This window comes from Microcaecilia unicolor, chromosome 3, assembly GCF_901765095.1.
Source record: "Microcaecilia unicolor chromosome 3, aMicUni1.1, whole genome shotgun sequence".
Classification (NCBI taxonomy): Eukaryota; Metazoa; Chordata; class Amphibia; order Gymnophiona; family Siphonopidae; genus Microcaecilia; species Microcaecilia unicolor.
This window is the reverse complement of record NC_044033.1, coordinates 334,835,045-334,855,287: the sequence shown is the minus strand read 5'-3', so window position 1 is coordinate 334,855,287 and position 20,243 is coordinate 334,835,045. Positions and strand designations below refer to the sequence as shown.

Below are 20,243 nucleotides of genomic sequence, written 5' to 3'. Positions count from 1 at the left end.
GGTGTCTGCACTTACGCCAGCTCCATGGCTGGTAACACTGGCAACTAAATGTGAGTCATGTCGATCTCAGATTAAGCCAGTATTCTATAATGGATCCCAGTCACTTAGAATCTGTTGTGGAAAAGGAACCTACTGCACGTCCTTGGGGCACTTACATGGAGGCTCCCAGTTGTAGAATTGCCTCCAAATTGTCCACATCCAGAAATCAGATGTGCTGCAGTGTTCTAGTCAAGTTGCAAAAGGCCTAAGCACTGTATCATGGAAACCTAAAGATAGAATATTATGGTAATCAAATGAAGATAAAATCAACAATTCTATCAGCATACAAAAACCATCTGACGTGAAGATGAAGCTGCAAATAAAGTAAAAAACAAAACAAAAACTATAAAACCTATGAACGAAATGTCAGCAGAGTCATGAACTAATCCTAGATAACAGATTTGATTCTGAATTGGAATAGGTTCAAGAAAGGAGGGTAAAGATAAAAATACAGAGAAGAGCAGAGCTTTTCCATATTCATCTCAGTCTTTTCCATATTCATTGTTGGACCATTTTGAGCCCACTGTGCTGAAATCTCACTATCTGTGACTGATGAGAACCGAGAGACTTAAAAAAAAAGTGCAAATCGATAATATAGCATCAGCATAAAAACTGACAAACAACACTCTGCCACAAAAGATCACATAAAGAGGACATATAGAAGCCAAATAATACAGCAGAAAACACAGAACCCCAAGAGACCTCCCCCCACCCAATACTAAACTACTGTGATTGGCATTGAATATCCAGTTTATTTTTGGCTGGTTTCGACTTAACTGGCCGATATTCAGCGCTGACCAGTTTAGTTGAAACCTGTCAAAGATATTCAAGCTATTCACATGCTTAAGAAGGACAGAGATGGCACAAAGGGGGGAGATTTGTCACCACATGCTATGTTCATAGGCAAATCATTCACCCTATACAACAATTAAGTTGAAGATCAGTGAGAAAAACACAAAATAAAAGCATAAAATATACCAAATAATCTTAAGGCCCTTTATATTAATCTAGCTAACCTTACTCTCTTAGCAAGTTTGAATAACTAAACAATTCACCAATATTGAGATGCAGGCAATCTAGCAGTAAGATGTGGCACTTAATTCAAAAGACTGGATAGCACCCATGTATGCTTATCTCCCAGCTGGTGAGAGATCACACGTGTGTACTCAGTGCAAAGAGCTCCTGGTTCTAAAAGAATGAGTCTGATTTGTCAAGGCTAGAGTACCAGATTAGGAAGCACTGAAGCAGACAGAGAGGAATACAGAGGAGACCAAACACGGACCACTGCTACTGTCCCTGACACCTTCAAGCACGCTGTAGTCACACCACTTCTCAAAAAACCATCACTAGACCCCACCTGTCCCTCCAACTACCGTCCCATCTCTCTTCTACCCTTCCTCTCCAAATTACTTGAACGCGCTGTCCACAGCCCCTGCCTTGATTTCCTCTCCTCTCAGGCCGTCCTCGATCCGCTCCAATCCGGCTTTTGCCCACTACACTTGACAGAAACAGCACTCTCTAAAGTCTGTAATGACTTGTTCCTTGCCAAATCCAAAGGTCAGTATTCCATCCTCATCCTCCTCGACCTATCTGCCGCCTTTGACACCGTCAATCATAATTTACTTCTTGACACACTGTCCTCATTCGGGTTCCAGGGCTCCGTCCTCTCCTGGTTCTCTTCGTATCTTTCCCAACGCACCTTCAGAGTATATTCTAATGGCTCTTCTTCCACCCCCATCCCGCTCTCTGTTGGGGTTCCTCAAGGTTCTGGCCTTGGACCGCTTCTTTTCTCGATCTACATACACCTCTTCCCTGGGCACGCTGATCTCATCACATGGTTTCCAGTACCATCTCTATGCTGATGACACCCAGCTTTATCTCTTCACTCCCGACATCACGGTTGAAACCCAGGCCAAAGTTTCGGCCTGCCTTTCAGACATCGCTGCATGGATGTCCAACCGGCATCTGAAACTGAACATGGCAAAGACTGAGCTCCTTGTCTTTCCACCCAAACCCTCTTCTCCTCTTCCCCCACTTTCCGTCTCTGTTGACAACGCCCTCATCCTCCCCGTCGCTTCAGCCCGCAATCTCGAAGTCATCTTCGACTCCTCCCTCTCCTTCTCTGCCCATATCCAGCAGACAGCTAAGACCTGTCGCTTCTTCCTCTATAATATTAGCAAAATTCACCCATTCCTCTCTGAACAGACCACCCAAACCCTCGTCACCTCTCATCTTGACTATTGCAACCTTCTTCTCACTGGCCTCCCGCTTAAACATCTATCCCCCCTTCAATCTGTCCAAAATTCTGCCGCACGTCTTATCTACCGCGTGAACCGATACTCTCATATCACCCCTCTCCTCAAGTCACTTCACTGGCTCCCGATCCGCTACCGTATACAGTTCAAGCTTCTCCTTTTAACCTTCAAATACACTCAATCTGCAGCCCCCCATTACCTCTCTACCCTCCTCTCACCGTATGTTCCCACCCGTAACCTCCGCTCTCAGAACAAATCACTCCTATCTGTACCCTTCTCCACCACCGCTAACTCCAGACTCCGCTCCTTCTGCCTCGCATCACCATATGCCTGGAACAGCCTTCCCGAGCCCGTACGTCATGCGCCCTCCCTGCCCATCTTCAAGTCCTTACTCAAAGCCCATCTCTTCTCCCTTGCTTTTGGCGCATAACCACCTTCCCCACTCATGATACCTACACTGACTACATAGTTTGTAACCTTTAGATTGTAAGCTCTTTTGAGCAGGGACGGTCCTTCCCCATGTTAAACTTGTACAGCGCTGCATAACCCTGGCAGCGCTATAGAAATGCTAAGTAGTAGTAGTAGTATAGTAGAGAAGTCCCATCTCTAGTGTGGCAGTCTCTGTACTATCTTGGTAGAGAGATCATCTAAAAAAGGAAAGCATCACTCTGATGAGGCAGAAATGATCCAATAGCCAGGATCTAGCCTCCAAAGAAGTATCATCCTCTTGCACTGAGGACGTGTCTTCAGGAGCTTCTGCTAGAGAGGGAAGGGTAAGGATGGCGTGAAGGAGACAGATCTCACATATCACCTAGATAGGGTTTTAAACAGTGATGGGGAGGAGCCAGCTGTCTTGATGCATGTGGGTACCAAAAACATAGGAAAGTGTGGAATGGAAGTCCTGGAAGCCAAATTTAGGCTCTTAGATAGAAAGCTGAAATCCAGAAGCTCCAGAGTAACATTCTCAGAAAAACTACTTGTTCCACGTGCAGAACCCAAGAGATAAAAAAAAGATACAAAAGAACAAAAAACCTCGCAGAGATCATGGCACTCAGAAGATAGCGAAGGTGATCAAAAAACCAATGATGCTGTGTAGTCTTGAAAGTTTATTACACAATGACAGCGACTCATGTTTCAGCCCAATGGCCTACCTCAAGAGTCTTTTTGTGTTAAGCGGCTGAGTCTATCGGTGTCACTTCCTGGTTTCAGGTATTTCTAGTCTTATTTATTACTAGTAAAAAAGGCCCATTTCTCAAAGGAATGAAACGGGCGCTAGCAAGGTGATGACTTTCTGGCATTAATGTTTTAAATGGAAGTGTTAGGATAAATGTGCTTTGCATCCGTTGACTTCACTCAGAGAAAATACATGTCCCTCTGATTGGTCCCTGGACGTCACTTACCGTTGCCTGAGGCTCCTCCCTTCTTTCCATACAGTTCCCTGTGATAGGTCCGTCGACATCGCGCACCGTTGCCTTCACTCACTGAAAATGACCCCTTCTCCTGACTCTCCTCCCTTCTTCCTATACAGTTCCATGTGATACGTCCCTCGACGTTGTAACTGTGCACCGTTGCCTTCACTCTCATTGTTCCGTCCTCGACGTCATCACGTTTTGATGCGAGGGTGGAGCACAGAGAGATGTGACAGACTTACGAATGTTACGATGTTACAAACCCTTCACTGAATGTTACGATGTTACAAACCCTTCACTGAAGCCACGGAGTCAGCTTCAGAACGTTGGAGGTGCATTTTATTATAGTAGATGATAATGCTCAAAAAAGGTGGGAAGCACTGCAACTAGCACCGAACGACCTAACAACGGGCTTGAAATTAACTTCAAACTCGTTCAAACAATTAGGACTGTTGACAGTCACTCAGGAGTAAATGGACTGGGATTAGGTATCTTTAAAGGATACTATCAGAACAGGGAAGTAAGGGCTTCCCGATAGGGAAATTGCAACACAGGCAGAAGCAGGCCAGATGCCTTCAAAGGATGAGCAGATGGAGAGTAAAGACTGCTAACTATCCCCGTCAACTACTAAGCAAGCTGTGGAGGAGTAGCCTAGTGGTTAGTGCAGTGGACTTTGATCCTGGGGAACTGAGTTCGATTCCCACTGCAGCTCCTTGTGACTCTGGGCAAGTCACTTAACCCTCCATTGCCCCTGGTACAAAATAAGTACCTGAATATATGTAAACCGCTTTGAATGTAGTTGCAAAAATTTCAGAAAGGCGGTATATCAAGTCCCATTTCCGTTTCCCTAAATACAGTACAGAGAAAAAACACACTTTGAAATGTCTGTATACAAATCCTAGAAGCCTGAAAAATAATGTATATTCCTTCCTATGCTAGGCCTATTGCTAAGACCTGACATTGCTCAGTTTGGTTCTCACAAGTTGGCCTAACAAGTTAGTATCTTGTGTACCAATCAGTGCTTTCTCAGGAGCTGAGAACAGACACTTCACAGATGTATAGCTGAGTAACCTTGGGAAGTGCTGAAAGCCAGACTGACGATACACAGTGAGCCTAAATGTTGCATTTGTAGGGAGAGACACAGAGAGAGGACACAAGAGTATTGTTCTATGCCCTGTGGCTAACTACATACTGTGCACGCAGAACTGATAGCTAATTAGCCAATGACCACCGACTGTCCACGTGAACCCACATCAGGAGAGAGTGATACAATACAGAAATATCCATATATGGCACAGACTAGTTTCTGATTTCCAGTTTGGGAGAAATCACATGATTTATGAGAAACGTAACTTGCAACAGTATATATGTAATTGCGGGGACAGTGTTAGCTGAGCAGTCTTTGTTTTTCAGGATTCGCGTTTGGCGCTGCTAACAACCTGCTCCAGAGAGATAACAATTATTTTGTATATTGGCTCTGTGAGATACCAAACTTTTCTCTCTTATTTTTTACAGCCTGTGGGGGCTAAGGGATTGGGAAAACACAATAAGAAGGGAGAGTTAGAGTATATTGCAATTAGGGGCCCTTTTACTATGCCGCAGTAAGACTACTGGGGCAATGACGCTCGACAATCCGGCTCTATCGTCGGGCACACCATTTCCAGGCCAGATTATTTTTGGGGGTGAAGCGGCAAGGGCAGTGGTAAAAGAGGGCCTTGGCACTTGGGAAACCTGTGTGCTGATATCACCACAGGGCCCCTGATCTGTGGAAGGAAGATAACCAATGGAACACTCTGAAATCATGGTCCAAATTATATCACCATGGATTAAACTGGAGGGTGGTAGCGCTATATGTTAATGAGGAAATTGAATGAAATAGAATAAAAATTCAGCGGGAAATAGATTGCAAAGAGAGGGAGGGCAGAAAGAGTGAGAGATATAGGGAAGATTATAAAACTTGGTAAAGGATGAGAAATAGTAGATACTAAAGAAGATAAAGGGAAGAGAGAGCGACATGGGATAAGGATGGGGGAGAATAAGAGAAAAAAGAAATGAAAAATAAAGAAAAAAAGAGTACACAAATGAAAGAAGAAAAGTAAAAATAAGAAAAATAGAACAAACACATTATCTACACAACAAGAGTTAGAAGTCAGAGGCTGTGATTATAACACCTCATTCTCACTATCCCTGGTCCAGAGGAGGCATTTTTCTTATAGGAAAAGTTTGTATCACCTCACTACTAGCTTTAATCGTAGCTTCATCACATGCTTCCAGCAGTTCCTCACATCTGCCTGTGGTGGTCAGATTTCCTCTTTCCTCAGATCCCAGAGGTACAGTTTTGAATTCCCCTTGCTCAAATCGGATTAAAATGTCAGGCTTGACATTGTGGGAGCCTATTATAGGAAAAACACAGCAAAATATGCTTAAAAAAAAAGTTACCACAGAGTCTGTAAGTGCCCAAAATTATTCACAGGGACCTCCACTGGTACAGAACCCCCCCCCCCCCCCAAAAAAAAAAAAGAAGGGTACTGCTGTACTGATCATCATCAGAAATGTATTCTACAAATACCCCGATATTTTCATACTGTGGTGAACAACTGCTTTCTCAACAGCTACAAACAGCTCTGATATATACACTGCTACTGCGTAAATATAATGGAAATGTCTGTCATCAGGAGTTTTGGTTTTTTTTGACACAGTTTTCCACCTAGTTTCTGTATAAATCAGATTCTGCTGCACACCAAAAATTTGAAAACTGCTAAATCATTTTGAGATAGATATTCAGCTTGAGGCAGTCAGGACAGCAGAGGGGATATTCAGTGATACTATCCAGTTAAAGGCCACCGAATATCTGGGAATGACCAGCTCAGTGTGGTTTTAACTGGGCAGGACCCTCTCCTGCCCAGTTAATAAACCCATTTTAATATTGGATCCTAAGATTCTATAAGACAGAGTGGGAGAGGTCTTTAGCCCCCAGGTTTTTTTCCTTCTTCCCTTTATTTCCTCTCTATCCCTATGCATCTCCTTCCTCTCTTCCACCCCTCCCATCCATGTCCAGCATTTCTGCTCTCTTTACTCCCCTCTATTCATGTTCAGCATTTTTCCTCTCTCCTCTTCCCTTCCCTCCAACCAGGTCCAGCATTTCTGCTCTCTTCCCTCCCCTTCATCCATGTGCATCTCCTTCCTCTCTCTCCCCATAGCATTTCTCCCCTCCATTCTTGTCCAGCATTTCTCCTCTTTCCCTCATCTGTCTAACGTTCTCCTCTCTTCCCTCCCCTCTACGTGCATCTCTTTCCTCTTTCTTACTCTCCATCCATGTCTAACTTTTCTTCTCTCTTCCCTCCCCTCCATTCATGTTCAGAATTTTTCCTCTCCCCCTCCCCTCCATGTCCAGCATTTCTCCTACCTACTCCCCCTGCTCTCCATCCATGTGCAGCATGTCTCCTCTCTCCTCTCCTCTTCCCTCCCCTCCAACCATGTCCAGCACTTCTCCTCTTTCCTCTTCCCTCCCCTCCAACCATGTCCAGCATTTCTCCTCTCTCCTCCCCCTGCTCTTCATCCATGTGCAGCAATTCTCCTCTCTCCTCTTCCCTCCCCTCCAACCATGTCCAGCATTTCTACTCTCTCCCACCTACCCTTCAACCTCACCCACTTTCTATTTCCTCACCTCCTTCGGTCAAACCCTCCTTCCCTCCATCCATCTAGTATTTCTTTTCCTGCCTCTCCCGTTGCCTACCTTAGACAATCTGGGCCGCCTGGCACCAGCGCTAACTTCAGCAATGAGAAGCCTCCGCACCCATGCGCTCGGGAAGATCCTGTTGGTTCCATCCTCTCGGACACGTATGAGTCAGAGGAGTGGTACCAATAGGGACTCCAGAAGCAGAAAGGCTTGAAGGCTCGTCACTACTGAAGTTAGCGCTGGTGCCGGGCCTAGTACTGTATGATTACTATCAGCGGCCCAGACTGTCAGAGGCAGGCAGTGGAAGGAAACGGGATCAGCCTCACTGTGACGCTAACAGGGAAGCAGTAAAAAAGGTTCTGGTACACTGTACCAGTGCATATCAGCACAAAAAAAGCCCTGGTTATTTTACTGTTAACCCCAGTTATTAATAAATAAACCAGAACCAAAGAGGAAGACAACACGATTTGGAATAACCTAACAGAGATGGTGACAGAAAGGAAAGGAATATAAACATACCTGGGCCAGATAGAGAGAGAGAGAGAGAAGGGATAGAAAAAGACTGAGGGGTTGGATGAAGGACACTGGGGGAGTCTGCACTGGTCTGCATTTTACCTGATCACCTACCCAAAATGGTAGACAGCCAGCACAGAAGACAACTGATCTTGCAGAAGGCATAATATAACTTCCATTCTCCTCTGTTCTACAATTAGCCCCTTCCCACAATAAATGTTAAGTCCTTAATCTTTTATTGGTCTGTCTTGAATAGATTCTAAGCTTTGTCTCTTACGTGCCTGTGTACAGTGCTGTGTACGTCTAGTAGCGTTATAGAAATGATAAGTAGTACTACTAGTAGTATTAATGCTGCTGCTCAACCATACACCCTGGCAGTATCTGCTTTACAGAGAGGGTAACAGGTTCTATATTCCATCAGATCTCAATTCCTAAATAATCCCAGCTGACTTTATTAAAATGTGCAGGAGGAATTTTATACTTACTCGTTACAGGAGGGTGAGTCTGTTCAGATGTCTCTGATTTAGGAGGATCCATCAAGGGGAGATCTTCCTCTTGTTTAATACTGAGTGAGATCACAGACGTTATAATCGGAAGGTCTGTTAAGAGAAAACACATCTAGAAGGATACGATAATACTAAATTAGAAAATGGATTTTAAGTCTCTAAATGTCTGGAGACTTTCATCTGAAAATTCAGAGCCCTTCAAATCCAAAACATTTACTTACTCTTCATGGGATCATCTGGGTTTTCTTTTCCCTCCCACTCAAAATGTGGAGTGAAATATTTCTCGTCTTCCTTTTGTATCTTGAACATAACATCAGGATTAACAATTGAATAACCTGTAAGTACGTAGGAAAATGGCATTTAAATTTATATGCAGAAGCCGTGGGGAGGTTTCATTTGTTTCCTTTTCTGAACAGTGCACACAATTTTGAGTGCCATATATAGACTTAGGGTGACACTGTATATCTTGGGCTGTGTGTATTGGCTTGAGAAGGTTTGGAGAGAAGAGGGAGCTGTAGTTTGCTGCCTGATTTATATTAAACTAGTAAAAAAGGCCCATTTCTGTTTTAAAGGAAACGGGCGCTAGCAAGGTTTTCCTCAGAGTGTGTACGTTTGAGAGAGTGTGTGTGAGAGTGAATGTGCGAGTGTGACAGAGAGTGAGACTAGGTGCAAGTGTGTGTGTGAGAAGGAGAGTATGTCCCAGGGTCCCCCCTCCCTCCTAGTTCCAGGGTCGTCGTCCCCACCCCGGTCTGTCTCCCAGTTGCAGGGGGGTCCCTCCCTCCCTTCTTTCCTCCCTTTTTCCCAGTTGCAGGGTCCCCCTCCCTCCCTCCCTCCCAGTTGCAGGGTCTGTCTGTCTCTCCCCTCCTTTTGTCCTCCACGTTTTAAGGCACTGTGTATCCAGTTGAAACAGCTTTAGACTTGTTTCAAATGGAACAACAATTTAAAAATGATAATGTCAAGCAGAAGCTCCTAGGTTTGCTTGTTTTTGAGTGTATATCAATGACGGCTGCGTAGGGGAGTGGAAACAGAGATTAACCGATGGGCTTCCTTGCTTACCGTAGACTTGCTTTGCTCACTTCCACTCCTGTCTATTAAACGTCCTGCAGCATCTCATAGGTTTGCTTGCTTTGTTTTGAGTGAATGGGGATGACGGCTGCGCTGGAGTCAGACCCGCTGCTCTTTCCCTCCCCCTCTTCGCCATTGGACTCCAACCCCCGCCCTCACCCGCCTCCTCCACATTGGACACTCGCCGTCTCGCCGCCCTCCCCCTTCGTCCTCTCCGACAGTCCGAATCCAGACTTGGAGAGGAGAGGGAGGGCGGCGGCGTTTTTTTGACGGCGGTTAGTGTGCGCGAGTGATTCAGGAGGTTGGCAGCCAGTCTCGAGCGATTCCTAGGCAGGGGGAGGAGTATACTCCTCCCCCTGCCTGGGTCGCTGTTTGCTGCTGGCTGGGTCGCGGTTTGTTGCTGGGCGTCGGGCTGGTGACCACCCGAGGCGCAGCCAATCAGTGGCACTTCATTGGATTCGATGAGCTGTGTGGGATTCGTGACATCAGTTTGATCTACCACACGTAGCAGACCACCTCCAGTGGAAGCCACGGTCCCAGGCAACTTCAGAACGTTGGAGGTGAAAATTAATATATAGGATGTTGGAGGTTTTCTGGTAGACAATAGTAAGAGGATTACCATACAGGACTCCAAGATGTAAGGTCACCGAACATATAAAGAGAAATCCAATAAAATTTATATGGAAATATAATGTTTGATTTTAACAAAATATTTCTAAAAAGCAAGGAAAAGACCTCAAAACGCCTGACCCTTACTTTCAGTTTTCAGCGGCTTTAACTGGGGGCGTGGTGTTCATCACTGGTCATAAAAACCTTGCTTGATTTTAATTTTTAATTTATTTCCAAATAGATTTTAACAATTTTGCAAAAAGAGCAAATTTGTTAAAATCTATTTGGAAATAAATTAAAAATTAAAATCAAGCAAGGTTTTTATGACCAGTGATGAACACCACGCCCCCAGTTAAAGCCGCTAAAAACTGAAAGTAAGCGGTCGGGCGTTTTGAGGTCTTTTCCTTGCTTTTTAGAAATATTTTGTTAAAATCAAACATTATATTTCCATATAAATTTTATTGGATTCCTCTTTATATGTTCGGAGGTTTTCTGGTGCCTCATTTCTATTCAAGAACCTCTAAGCTGAAGTCACTTGTATATTCCTTCTTATACAAGGCCTGTAATATGGCCCTGCAGGCCCTCAATTTTCCTAGCCTTGCTGTTATCAGCATATTTTTAATTTCTTCCTGCAGCTATATGTAAACTACAGTGCTTTCTCAGTAAATGGAAAGTACATATCACATGTCAAGGGGAAACTTAGGAGGAACTGAGGCTATGCGGCCCATCAATGGCAGATACACATGGATATAACTTGGTGATGAGATGAGAGACTGAGGACTCTGCAGACTCCAAGATGTTCCAACGGAAATATGTGTTCAGACAGGAAGGACACCAGGTGTTTCATACTACTCATTTGTTAGCTGGTTTTCCGTGCTATGATCACGCGTTACTGATAAGGAATTAGCCAATTGCCACAAAGTGTGCATAAGTACATAAGTAATGCCACACTGGGAAAAGACCAAGGGTCCATCGAGCCCAGCATCCTGTCAACGACAGCGGCCAATCCAGGCCAAGGGAACCTGGCAAGCTTCCCAAACATATAAACATTCTATATATGTTATTCCTGGAATTCTGAATTTTTCCCAAGTCCATTTAGTAGTGGTTTATGGACTTGTCCTTTAGGAAACCGTCTAACCCCTTGTGCATGTGAACACAAGTAGGAGAGGATGGTAGAATACAGGAAATTGCCATTTTTGTATATTTTATTTTTTTGTTACATTTGTACCCCGCGCTTTCCCACTCATGGCAGGCTCAATGCGGCTTACATGGGGCAATGGAGGGTTAAGTGACTTGCCCAGAGTCACAAGGAGCTGCCTGTGCCCTGAAGTGGGAATAGAACTCAGTTCCTCAGTTCCCCAGGACCAAAGTCCACCACCCTAACCACTAGGCCACTCCTCCACTATATTGTGTGATGGAAGGAAACAGGAAAATCCATATATGACCATAAGTTAGGAGAAACTAAACTTACAACAGTATATATGTGATAGCTGAAAAGGTTGTGTTGATCAGACTTTGTTATTCATTCTGTGTGTCTGGCTACTGGGTGATAACCTGCTCCAGAGAGAACAATTATTTTGTATTGGCTTAGTGAGATACCAATATAGATTTTTCTCCGAGGACAAGCAGGCTGCTTGTTCTCACATGTAGGTCGACGTCCGCGTTGGCCCAGGAATCGGCATTTTGCAAGCAAAATATAAAAAAAAGTTTTGCCAGAGTCTTCTGGTGCGTGTGCAGCGCGCACTGTGCATGCGCGGACTGATTTCCTGCCCGTCGCGTGAGCGCGTTCCCTCAGTTTTCTTTTCTCCGTGTTGAGGTGTGGTAGTTTTTTTTTCTGTGCTCCTCTCAGGCCCAGGAAAGAGTCTTCGACTTTTTGCTTTTTTCTCCTCATTTTTTCTTTATTTATTATTGTCATTTAAAAAAACAAACAAACAAAAAAAACAAGTCCCATATTGTACTTTTTAGTTTTGTCCCCTTTCAAGTTTCCTTTATTTTTGTTGCGGACGGTTTTTAGGCTGCACAGTCGGGTTATTCCTTTATTTTTGTGCCCTTTTTTCTTTTTATCAGGCACAATCGTGTCTTTTGATTTCGCCGAAGCCGTTTTTCCTTCCATGTCATTGAAGACACCCAGTGGCTTCAAACGTTGTACTTGGTGCAACCGGACCATCTCAGGTACCGATACCCATGCCTGGTGTATCCAGTGCCTTGGGCCCGACCATAGCCCAACCGCTTGCAGTCTGTGTCTTCGTATGAAGAAACGGACCCAAGCGTCTCGAGAAGCCCAATGAGAAAAGCTTTTTGGGGCTCAGTCCGGTCCTTCGACATCGGTACTGAGGTCGGCGGTGTCGACATCAAGGGAAGCATCGACGTCGGGAGCAGAGTTAATGACTGCTGAAAGACCAATTTGCGCTGGGAGCAGTGAGGCATCAAGTGGGTCTCCATCTGCCTTGAGGCCTCCTGTTTGGCAGGCCCCCTGGGATCGACCTTCATCAGACCTGGCCCCAAGGAGGCGTGAGGATTCCGCGTCCTCATCGGTACAGAGAAGTCTCGATGACTGGCGTTGAGCGAAGAAGGGAGGTTGAGGATGAACCCAGGACTGAGATGCTCGAGGTCCTGGATTATCCTTCTCCGCCTAGAGAGGCTGCAACAGCTCCTTTGCATAATGTACTGAAGGAAGTCCTTATGCAAAACTGGTTGTTCCCTCTGTCTAATCCCGTGATCCCGAAAAAAGCTGAATCCCAATATCGGATCCACGGTGAACCTGGATTGATGAGGTCTCAGTTACCTCACAATTCCATGGTGGTGGACTCAGCCCTCAAAAGAGCCAAGAGCTCTAGAGACTATGCCTCGGTGCCCCCAGCCAGAGAATCTAGAATCTTGGACTCTTTTGGGAGGAAGACTTATCAGGCCACTATGCTCGCTGCCAAGAACCAGACATACCAGCTCTTCACGAGCATCCACTTGCGGAACTCGGTGAGGCAACTGTCCAGCTTGGTTGATGCACTCCCTCCGGAGCAGGCAGCGCCTTTTCGCCAGGTGGTCAGGCAGCAGAGGTGTGTCGAAAATTCCTGGCCAGGGGTACATTCAACACTTTTGATGTAGCATCCAGGATCGCTGCCCAAGGTATAGTGATGCGCAGACTATCTGACCTGGATCATTTAATCCAGCAGCGGATGGCAGATGTTCCTTGCTGGGGGAATAACCTTTTTAGTGCGAAAGTAGAGGATCTAGTTGACCAGATCAAGAAGCACAATGATGCTATGGATTCTCTCTCTCGCTGGGCATCTTCTGCTACTACCTCCTCATCTAGGAGGTTTTTTGGAGGGAAGAGGAGTGCTCCCTATTCCTATGCTAGGCGTAGGTACACTCCTGCTTCTCAGCAGCCTGCCCAGGCTCAGTCCCAGCGCGCTCATTCTCATCAGCAGTGTGCGCCTAAGGCCACTGCGGCGCACCAGCAAAAGCAAGGGATGGGCTTTTGACTGGCTCCAGTTCAGCATAGCCTCAGTAAACACGTTCGTACTGGACAACTTGCCGGTTGGGGGGAGGTTAATGTTTTTTCACCAAAGGTGGCCTCTTATAACCTCCGACCAGTGGATTCTTCAAATAGTCCAGTTAGGATACACCTTCAATCTGGAATCCAAGCCTCCAAACTGCCCACAGCTCAGTCCTACAGCTCCCAGCCAAGCAGGTACTTGTAGAGGAATTCTCCGCTCTTCTGTAGGCCCAAGCGTTTGAACCCGTTCCACCAGGGGAAGAAGGGCTGGGATTCTATTCCAGATACTTCCTTGTGCAAAAGAAAACAGGGAGAATGCGTCCCATCCTAGACCTAAGGGCCCTGAACAAATTTCTTATCCGAGAAAAGTTCAGGATGGTTTCTCTAGGCACCCTTCTTCTCATGAGTCAGGAAAACGATTGGCTATGCTCTCTGGACTTAAAGGATACTTACACACACATCTTGATACTTCCAGCTCACAGGAAGTATCTTCGATTTCGGCTGGGAACACAGCACTTTCAGTACTGTGTACTGCCTTTTGGCCTGGTGTCTGCGCCCAGAGTGTTTACAAAATGCCTAGCTGTAGTCGCAGCGTCGCCTGGGAGTGCATGTGTTTCCTTATCTCGACGATTGGCTGGTGAAGAGCACCTTGAAGGAAGGTGCTCTGGAGTCCATGCGAATGACTATTCAGGTGCTGGAGCTACTGGGGTTCGTTATAAACTATCCCAAGTCCCATCTCACCCCAGTCAAAAATTTGGAATTCATTGGAGCTCTGCTGAACACTCAGACAGCTCGAGCTTATCTCCCCGAGGCAAGGGCAGACAACCTTCTGTCCCTGGTGTCCATGGTTCGAGAGTCTCAGCAGGTCACGGCTCGACAGATGTTGAGACTTCTGGGGCACATGGCCTCTACAGTTCATGTAACGCCCATGGCACATCTACATATGAGATCGGTTCAATGGACCCTAGCTTCCCAGTGGTTTCAAGCTGCGGGGGATCTAGAGGATGTAATCCAACAGTCCACGAACTTTCGGAATTCTCTTCAGTGGTGGATGATTCGATCCAATTTGACCATGCGGCGACCATTCCAAGTTCCTCAGCCACAAAAAGTGCTGACGATGGATGCATCTCTCCTGGGATGAGGAGCTCATGTAGATGGGCTCCACACTCAGGGAGCCTGGTCCTATCAGATCAACCTCCTGGAATTAAGAGTGATCTGGAACGCTCTAAAGGCTTTCAGAGATCGGCTGTCCAACCGAGTAATCGTAATTCAGACAGACAATCAAGTTGCCATGTTTTACACCAACAAGCAGGGGGGCACTGGATCTCGCCCTCTGTGTCAGGAAGCCATCCAGATGTGGCTTTGGGCTCACCGTCACGTCATGTTTCTCCAAGTCACTTATCTGGCAGGCTTAAACAACAGTCTGGCCGACAGGTTGAGCAGGATAATGCAACTTCACAAGGGGTCACTGAACATGGGCGTAGTCCGCAAGATCTTCCAAGCGTGGGGCACCCCCTCGGTGGATCTTTTTGCCACTCAGATCAATCACAAGGTCCCTCAGTTCTGTTTCAGGCTTCAGGCCCATGAAAGAGTAACGTCAGATGCCTTTCTCCTACATTGGGGGACAGGCCTTCTGTATGCGTATCCTACCATACCTCTAGTCGGGAAGACTTTGCTGAAACTCAAGCAAGACTGCAGAACCATGATCCTGATTGCACCCTTCTGGCAGTGTCAGATTTGGTTCCCTCTTCTTCTGGAGTTGTCCTCCGAAGAACCGTGGAGATTGGAGTGTTTTCCAACCCTCATCACTCAGAACGAGGAGTCGCTCCTACATCCAAACCTCCAGTCTCTGGCTCTCAAGGCCTGGATGTTGAGAGCTTAGAATTTGCCTCCTTGGGTCTTTCAGAGGGTGTCTCCCGAGTCTTGCTTGCTTCCAGAAAAGATTCCACGAAGAGGTGTTACTCTTTCAAATGGAGGAGGTTTGCCATCTGGTGTGACAGCAAGGCCCTAGATCCTCTTTCTTGTCTTACACAGACCCTGCTTGAATACCTTCTACACTTGTCAGAGTCTGGTTTCAAGACCAACTCCGTAAGAGTTCACCTTAGTGCGATTAGTGCTTTTCATCGCCGTGTGGAGGGTAAGCCTATCTCTGGACAGCCTTTAGTTGTTCGCTTCATGAAAGGTTTGCTTTTGTGAAAGCCCCCTTTCAAACCTCCACCAGTGTCATGGGATCTCAACATCATTCTCACTCAGCTGACGAAAGCTCCTTTTGAGTCACTGAATACCTGCCATCTGAAGTACTTGACCTGGAAGGTCATTTTCTTGGTGGCTGTTACTTCAGCTCGTAGGGTCAGTGAGCTTCAGGCCTTGGTAGTACATGCGCCTTATATCAAATTTCGTCACAACAGTGCCTGCCATCCTAAGTGCCTGCCAAAAGTGATGTCGGAGTTCCATTTGAACCAGTCAATTGTCTTGCCAACATTCTTTCCCCGTCCTCATACCCGCCCTGGTGAAAGCAGTTTGCATACCTTGGACTGCAAGAGAGCATTGGCCTTTTACGTGAAGCGGACAAAGCCCTTCAGACAGCCCGCCCAGTTGTTTGTTTCTTTCGATCCCAACAGGAGGGGAGTCGCCTTCGGAAAACGCACAATCTCGAATTGGTTAGCAGATTGCATTTCCTTCACTTATGCCCAAGCTGGGCTGACTCTAGAGGGCCATGTCACGGCTCATAATGTTAGAGCCATGGCTGCGTCAGTAGCTAACTTAAAGTCAGCCTCCAGTGAAGAGATTTGCAAGGCTGCAACGTGGTCATCAGTCCACACATTCATATCTCACTACTGCCTTCAGCAGGATACCCAACGCGACAGTCGGTTTGGGCAGTCAGTGCTGCAGAACATGTTCAGGGTTTAGAATCCAACTCCACCCCCCTAGACCCATTTTTGTTCTGTTCCAGGCTCCACTCTGTTAGTTGTTCACGTTTTCAGGTCAATCTAAGTTATGTCCTCGCCGTTGCGAGGCCCAATTGACCAATGTTCATTGTTTTGAGTGAGCCTGGTTGCTAGGGATATCCCACGTGAGAACAAGCAGCCTGCTTGTCCTCGGAGAAAGCGAAGATACTTACCTGTAGCAGGTATTCTCCAAGGACAGCAGGCTGATTGTTCTTACAAACCCGCCCACCTCCGTTGCGCCTATATCTAAGTCTGATTGTCTCTCTTCTTCCAGCCTCTAGGGCTGAAGTGTTTTCCCCTCCCCAGGGGCAAGGGACAGGATTACACACACTGCAGGTGTCAAACTTCTCTGTGATATCTGGTTACCATCTGAAGGGGTTACACATTGTACAGTGTAATTGACTAGTTAGCAGCTGACAGACAGGCCCTTTACACAGAAGTTGTAGTTCTCGGCAAGAAGGGTCAGAATTTGTTGTACGGAAAAGGGAGACAGACTGCAGCTGGTCTTGTATGAAGCCTCCAGTTTAAGGTAAACATTTTTTTCTTAGAGCACTGAGCAGCATCTTTTGCACCAGAAGCCAGGTCTCAATTTCAGGTGCCCACGGGACCTGGTACCTGGGATTTTTCCAGCTCTGATAAAATAACAGCACCCATTCCATTAATGTGCCTGTATGGTAGATGATTAAAAAAAAAAGACATATTTACCTCGTGAGATGAAGATGTCATGAACCTCCTTGATGACCTTCTCGTACAGCTCCTTCTGCCATTCTTCCAGAATGTCCCAGTCCGCTTCCAAGAAATAAGCAGAAACGTCCTTGAACAAGTCCTGGAACAACAGACAAGACACCGTCAGTCACAGTTTGGTTATAATGTTTATCTTGTTGGGTAGACTGGATAGACCGTGCAGGTCTTTATCTGCCATCATTTACTATGCTACTATGTTTCTGTAACATACTTTATATGACCTCTGTCAGTAAGATCAGAGCTCCAGTACATTATAGTATGAAGTATATAGTAGGAGTTCTGTCCCTTAAATCTCCAATATTTTGAACAGACTTCCTGGTCCTTACACTGGAAATCTCTCATGTTGACTGATGTAGCAGTTCGAAGGAGGAGGCAGCAGCAACAACAACTGAACAGCTGGGAGATAAAGAGGCTGGTGGGTTAGTGTAGCTAAGGTTGGAGAAAGAACAGGAGACGTCACGACTTCACAAAGCTGAAGCCAGTTTAGCCCAACAGCCGCCTTATTGGTATACACAAAAAAAAGCAAACAAACTATCAGCTGCTGTATCCACGTTGTCATTGTAAATTGTTATTTTATCTCAGTTATATTAGGAACATGCCGGTGTGTGCAGCATATGTACACAGAGGATCTGTCACAATGCAATAAGCTTTCATCGGTTAGGAGTAGTAATTTGTCCTAAATTGCTATCACTGAGGCAATAGTGTGAGGTGGAGCTGACCTCTGCCGTTGTCAACTTGCAGAGGGAGGAGCCTTTCTGTGAGGGAGAGTCGGTGCAGATTCCAACAGACACCCTATTGGACACCCGCAGATATCGAGGGTCCTGTTGCCTTTACAAGAGTTGTGCCACAGGTGTGAGGCCACAGGGCAAGGCAAAAGGGGCGTGCCGTAAGCTGCACACCCTGCAGGTGAGGATGATAAAATAAGGGTTCTGAACACGTGAATAAGGGTTAGGAGTTAAAAGCAGCATCAAAAAGGTGGGCTTTTAGCTTAGATTTGCATTCCTACCACCCACTGCTCCCCTCCTCACAGGCCTACAGATTTGCAGCATTGGCAGCTAGGGTCTGCAGTCTTGCTCTCTCCAGCTGGCCTGAAGCTTTCCCCCTGCTGCCTCCTTCCCACATGGCAACAGAGGTAAGGACCCTTGGGCTGGCTGTAAACAGCTTTAAGCTATTGTTTATCTTAGCAGTATATTGTTTTAATAAACATAAACTAGACCCACTGCTTCACTCCAACATAGACAAATAAGGAGAGAGAAGAGAAAGCTGGAAAAGCTGTACAGAAATATTTCCTTTTAGTGCTGGCACCCTGTGTGCAAGAGGGGAGAGAACAATTTCTTACCTGATCAGAAACCAGGGCAGACATTTCCCTGCTGTTTCCTCTCTGAATTCTGCAGCTGCTGGGATGGATTCAGGCTGGAGATTTCCCTTTTCCTGCAAAGACAAACAAAACAGGAGGAGGTTGAGCTGATTCCAGGTCTCAGATAAATTCCCTCTACAGATCTGAGACTGGGTCTTGCAGGAATTTCCAGACCCCAAAGGCAGAAAGTGTTTCTGCTTTTCTTCTGAGTCTTTTCTGTTCCTGCTTTACAGCTCTGCAGACACTAGAAGAACAACAGAACAGAGCAGAGCATGTTCAGACTCAGAGCTCCTCCCCCTGGTGTGGTCCAGGAAGTTTGATTAACAGGAAATAACATGATGTCACAAGGCTGAAGCCACTTCACCCAAGGAGGTTTTCTTTCTCCCAAATGCAGCCACCGCCATCTAGGTACACCCTAAACAATGTATTTGACAGGATGGTAAGCTCTGCCTACTGACAGGGTTGCCAGATGGGCGGTTTTCCCGCCCAATGGGGCGGTTTTCCGCAACCCGCCGCGGGAAACGTTTGCCCACGGCGGGTTGCGATTTTTTGGACTGGTTTTGTTTTTTTTGTGCAGGTTTTGGGGCGGTTTTTCGGCCGGCGGGGGGGTGGGGCTAATGGCGACAGACGTTTTAGGTGGGGTTTGCCGACGTTTTGGGTGGGGCGATGACGGTGGGGGCAGGGCTGATGAGGGCGGGGGTGGTGACGGAAGGGGCGGGGTTGATGACGTCGGGGGTGGGGTGTGTGCGGTTTTTGGGCGGGTTTTGGGCTGTTTTGTGTGGGAATTTTTTTTTTTATATGGCAACCCTGCCTACTGATTTCAGGTCAGATAATGTCTCTTGCACGCTCCTTGGGTGAGGTGTTTTGGGGATTTCCTACCTCCTTAAAGTGCATCTGTGTAGAACAAGGAGGTTTAAGAAGTGATTATTGGTCCTGTCTGTCTGTCGTGATTTAGATTGTAAGCTCTTTAGAGCAGGGACTGTCTTTTCTTCATGTTCAATTGTGAAGCGCTGCGTACGACTGGTTGCGCTATAGAAATGATTTATAGTAGTAGTAGTAGCAGTGGAAGTGAGCCTATCTAGTCCACTGTACGCAAGGAAGCCAATAAGGACTATTTAAGATTCTCCTTCCCAGGGCAGCCGTCATCCCCCTTCACTCAAAACAAGTCAAGCAAACCTATGAGCTGCTGTATCCACATTGTCGTTTTTTATTGTTGGTCCATCTGTAACAAGTCTCAAGATGTTTCAGTTGGATAGGCAGTGCCTTAAAAGGTGGATGACAAAAGTTTTTTGTTTTTTTGTTTCATATTGGACAGCTTTTTAATTTTTTTGAAAATTGCCCATCTGTAGATATGAATATCATGAAATAACAATCAAATATCAGTAAAACAACTTAAAAATTATTATAGCTGGTAGAAACAGCAATTATAAACTCGGTATTTTGTGCTCATTTTTCTACACTACAAACTAAATAAATACACTGTATACAATACAGATGGCCAAATTTTAGTGAGGATATCTTGTTTCCTGATGGGTTCATCTTAAATGTTGTTGTTGTAATCTGCCTTGGGAAGCCTGATGTTATAAAGATGATGGAATATATTGAAATTAAATGGAAGTAGAATTA

The 20,243-nt window shown here is 45.9% G+C and overlaps 2 protein-coding genes across 2 annotated transcripts in view; one reads left to right on the top strand and one right to left on the bottom strand.

Annotated features, from left to right (window-relative positions):
- LOC115464717 overlaps positions 1–20,243 on the top strand; it is a 362,726-nt gene that overhangs the window by 291,046 nt on the left and 51,437 nt on the right. The window contains 1 exon segment of the mRNA XM_030195078.1: positions 18,002–18,166. Coding sequence (XP_030050938.1) covers positions 18,002–18,166 — 165 coding nt within the window.
- Positions 192–18,839, bottom strand: LOC115466876 (zinc finger protein 398-like). The gene is made up of 6 exons (XM_030198449.1): positions 18,600–18,839; positions 17,222–17,342; positions 8,623–8,736; positions 8,381–8,494; positions 5,936–6,096; positions 192–266 (listed from the first exon to the last, which is right to left on the bottom strand). The coding sequence occupies exons 1-6, from the start codon at positions 18,621–18,623 to the stop codon at positions 225–227; spliced, it is 576 nt and encodes a 191-aa protein (XP_030054309.1). The 5' UTR covers positions 18,624–18,839; the 3' UTR covers positions 192–224.

Bases quoted from the DNA above. Each gene is read 5' to 3' on its own strand.
- LOC115466876 (XM_030198449.1), bottom strand. From the start codon at position 18,623: ATGTCTGCCCTGGTTTCTGATCAG. The intron at 17,343-18,599 runs GTAAGAAATTGT...CTGTTGTTCCAG, and splicing joins CTGCCCTGGTTTCTGATCAG to GACTTGTTCAAGGACGTTTC. The intron at 6,097-8,380 runs GTAAGTATAAAA...TTCCTATAATAG, and splicing joins GACTCACCCTCCTGTAACGA to GCTCCCACAATGTCAAGCCT.